This window comes from Nannospalax galili, unplaced genomic scaffold (genome assembly GCF_000622305.1).
Source record: "Nannospalax galili isolate Female #2095 unplaced genomic scaffold, S.galili_v1.0 scaffold213, whole genome shotgun sequence".
Lineage (NCBI taxonomy): Eukaryota > Metazoa > Chordata > Mammalia > Rodentia > Spalacidae > Nannospalax > Nannospalax galili.
In genome coordinates this window covers 2,847,770-2,851,723 of record NW_008335195.1, presented here as the reverse complement: position 1 = coordinate 2,851,723, position 3,954 = coordinate 2,847,770, and the positions used below count along the sequence as shown (strand labels likewise).

At 43.4% G+C, this 3,954-nt stretch overlaps 1 protein-coding gene across 2 annotated transcripts in view; it reads left to right on the top strand.

Annotated features, from left to right (window-relative positions):
* Positions 1-3,954, top strand: part of LOC115069739 (RNA polymerase-associated protein LEO1-like) — an 8,195-nt gene continuing 4,241 nt past the window's right edge. For both annotated transcript variants that reach the window (XM_029561934.1, XM_029561935.1), the window contains exons 1-3: positions 1-128; positions 871-1,005; positions 2,474-2,606. In XM_029561934.1, coding sequence (XP_029417794.1) covers positions 25-128; positions 871-1,005; positions 2,474-2,606 — 372 coding nt within the window. In that variant the 5' untranslated portion in view covers positions 1-24. The remainder of the gene's footprint in view (positions 129-870; positions 1,006-2,473; positions 2,607-3,954) is intronic.

Sequence of the window (3,954 nt, the reverse complement as noted above, 5' to 3'; positions counted from 1 at the left end):
CTGGTTGTCTAATGCCTTTCTATTATGAACCAGGTGGAAAATACTATTCGATGGAGGGTACGCCGGGATGAAGGAGGATATAAAATTAAAGAAAGCAATGCTCGGATAGTCAAGTGGTCAGATGGAAGGTGAGTGCCACATGCCTGGAGTATTGAAACACCTGAGGGAGGCCTGAATGAGCTGACATATCTGTGTGGGACCTCCTTTAGAGAAATGAGAAAATCTGGGCCCCTGGCGTTACCTAGGAAACCTGAGAGAGAAGCAGAGGTGAGGCCTTAGAGTTGGGCTGATGAGAGAGCTTAGATCTGGCTCCAGATTGGGTCAATCCCTTGTATCTATCATGTGGATGACAAAGGCTAAGCAAGCTCCCATCTCAGATACCAGATATTTTAAATTCAAAAAGAATTTTTTTGGCAGTACCTGGGTTCAAACAGGGCTTTGTGCTTGCAAGGCAAGCATTCTACTAATGAAGCCACATCAATAGCCCCTGAACAGGAATTTTTAAGAACCTGTTTCTGTTTGCTAAGGAAGTGATAGAGATTAGGGGAAAAAATACAAGAATGAATTTGACCATTTTTACTTTGAAGGGAATAGGATCTCATGTAACCCAGGCTGGCCTGGAATTCACTTTGTAATTGACTAAATCTATGATATTGAACTCCAGATCCTCCTGCTCCACCTCCCAAGTGCTAGGATTACAGGCAGGCACCACCACACCCAGCCCTGAAGTAGGCTATTGACAGCATTTCTTTAGATTTTCTATGAATTCAGTGTGAGGACAGGATGCTGTGCTGTTTAAGTAGAGCTAACAGGGTAGAATGGATGCTGTCAACTAACTATCCTAGAACCTCAGTTGTTTCTCCTTTCCAGCATGTCCTTACATTTAGGCAGCGAAGTGTTTGATGTCTACCAAGCCCCACTGCAGGACAATTACAATCAACTGTTTATAAAAGAAGACACTGGCCTGCGAGGACAAGCCATCTTTAAATCTAGACTTACTTTCAGGTAACTTCTCATATGCACATGTTGCTCCCTACAGTTCAAGAACAAAGTAGAGATGTTATACAGCCTGCAGCTTGATGTGTCCTTTCCTTCTAGTGAAACTGACCCAAGAAATCTAAGTGATCTTCAGAATGTGGTAGTGGTGTATGCTTACAACAGGTGTAACAGGCTGTAGGTCTTCCCTCATCTGACCCAGGTGGCTGAAAGCACCAGCTAGTTTGGCTCACTGCTGTGAGTGGTGGTGTCGTCCTTCTAAGGACACACTTTGACATTAGGATCCAGCTTTCCTTAAAAGGTACAGCACTTTCCATGAAATGGGCACAAAGTTCTCTTGCAGATCCTGAAATCTTTTAAAGTCAGTTGTCGTACAATTTTGTAAATTAAAAATAAATCAGTTCATTGTATACTTAAAATTATGGAATTTTAATGGAATATTATATGTAAATATTAATCTGTTAGTTTTTTTTAAGACTGTGGAGGTGTATGCTTATATAACCTTAAAAGTCTCAATCTCACTAATTTCCAGTTTCATTAACTATTAAATGGAAATACAGTGTATGTCTCACAGGGATATTGTATTAGATAAATTAATACATAAGCCTGGCTCAATCTAACCTCTTAAAGATATCTTCTAGACGGTACCCCCACACATACACAATTCTTAGTTTTTGCTTTTTTTTCCATTGTGCTCCATGCTCTCCACTGGGATATCTGACTGCCTGACAGCCGTTTTCCTTATGGCTTTCCTTCATTCTTAGTACACAATTAAAAGCTGTCTTACTATAGTCAGGGAAGACTTTATTGATTTAATTTTATGTGTTTTGCCTGCATGTATGTCAGTGCACCCATGCATGCAATGCCCATGGAGGCCAGAAGAGGGCACCAGATCCCCTGGAACTGGAGTTACAGATGGTTGTTAGCCTCTATGTGGGTGTTGAAAACCAAACCTAATTCCTATTGCAGAGCAGCTAATGCTTTTAACTAGTAAGTCATCTCTCCAGCTCTGCCCTGCCACCATTTTGTTTTTGAGACAGAATCACACACTTGTAGCCCAAGCTTGCCTCAGACTCATTGCAATCCTCTTGGAGGGCTCAGATTTCAGGCTTGAGCCACTACACAAGGCCTCAACTCTTGACTCTTTCCACTTTTACTGAGTGGAGGGAACACCTCTGATTCACAAATTGTGCCTCTGGTCATGTGTACCACCCCTTCGGGAACTGGGGTTTCGTGTCCTTCTCTCAAAACTGTAGCTGGGGGTATTCCTTGGGAAAGCTCTTGCCTGGCCGCCTGCTTCTCCTCCCTCCTGTCCTTTGCTCACTCCACTCAACTTTCCTCCAGGAGTGAGGCAGAGGGAGCTGCTACTATGATCCTACCGCCTTGCTCTGCCCAGTGTGAAGTCGTCACTACCCACAGGTGCTTTTGGTGTTCTCAATAAATGTGGGACTGATATTTTTTGTTCATTTCCTGGCAGACCTCACCCTACAGACAGTGCAGCATATAAAAAGATGGCCCTTTCACTTGGGAACACAAATTCTAAGACACAGATCAGAATCTTACCAATGGCTGGTCACGATCCTGAGTGCCAACACAGAGAAATAACTAAGGTATGTTGGCCAAGCTTTATGCTGGGGCTTTTTGTGCACTAAAGGCAGTTCTCCTGAATATTAGTTTTAAAATTGTATTACTACTATGTGTGTGAGTGTACTGTGTGGGCACATGCATTCCATAGTGTGCATGTGATCAGAGAACAATGTTCAGGAGTCAGTTCTTTCCTTTCACCATGAGTTCCAGGGACTGGACTCAGGTGATCAGGTCTGTTCAGTAAGCTTTTATCTGATGAGCCATCTTTCTTTTTTCTATTTTTTTGAGACAAGAGTCTCACCATTTCACCTTGGGTAGCCTGGAACTTGCTATGTAGACCAGCCTGGCCTTGAGCTCATAGAGATCCTCCGGCCTCTACCTCTGCCTCCCAAGTGCTGGGATTAAAGGCATGTACCACCATGTCATCTTGAAAGACAATTCATTATTTCTTGTTGCCACTTGCTTTATCAGAGCCAGCGTATACTTCTGTGTACTTAGTGAGGCACAATAATCTCAATGGCTGCTGTTGAGATTACAGCAAACAAGAGATTCAGGTAATTTCACTCTGATCTATGGAACTTCAGAAAAAACTGATCATTTTAAAAACTAAATCTTTGACAAACATTATAAAACTGTTAGGAAAAAAAGTAAGGCCAAGGTATGGAGGTATAGCTCAGTGATTGAATGCTTTGCCTAGCATGTACAAGGCCCTGGATTTAATCCCCAGTACCACAGGAAATAAAATTACGAAGGCAAAAATCTTTTTTGAATTGATACTGGTTCAGCCTTTTAAATTCCAGTGTGGAATGCTGGGTAGCTTTGAGAAAATGGGAGAGACTCCCCAGCCTGTTGTCAGGAGCTAGGATGTACTGAGGTGAGAACAACAGTAAGAATGTCTGGGAAGCCTGGAGTTCCATGGGGCTTCAGCAGGTCAGGTGTCTGCAGCTCAGGGCTGAGCACAACCAGTCTCCACTGCTCCAGGGGTCATTTCAGAAGGGCTTTCTCAGGCAGCTCACTTCTGAGCTGAGTGGCAGCACAGAGGACATGTACAGCTCCCAGAGGCATGTCTGTGCCAGTTCTGATCAGGGTGGTATGAGGGGACCCTTTTGCCTTTTCACCTGTGTTTTTACACCATCAAACCAATCCAAGCCAACCACTGTGTATGGTAAGAGAGATGCAGGGCAGAAGACTGCACTCTGGAGGCACAAGGTGGGCTATCCTGGACTAGACATTTAAGTGCTTTAAAAGTGAATTAAAAAAAAAAAGTGGGTTCAAGTGGGCATAGAAGTAGCTCCTTTTTCCTCCCTCTCCTTCCCTTTTCCTTTTTCACTGGAGACAGACTCTTACCATGTGCATGGGCTGGTCTTGAAA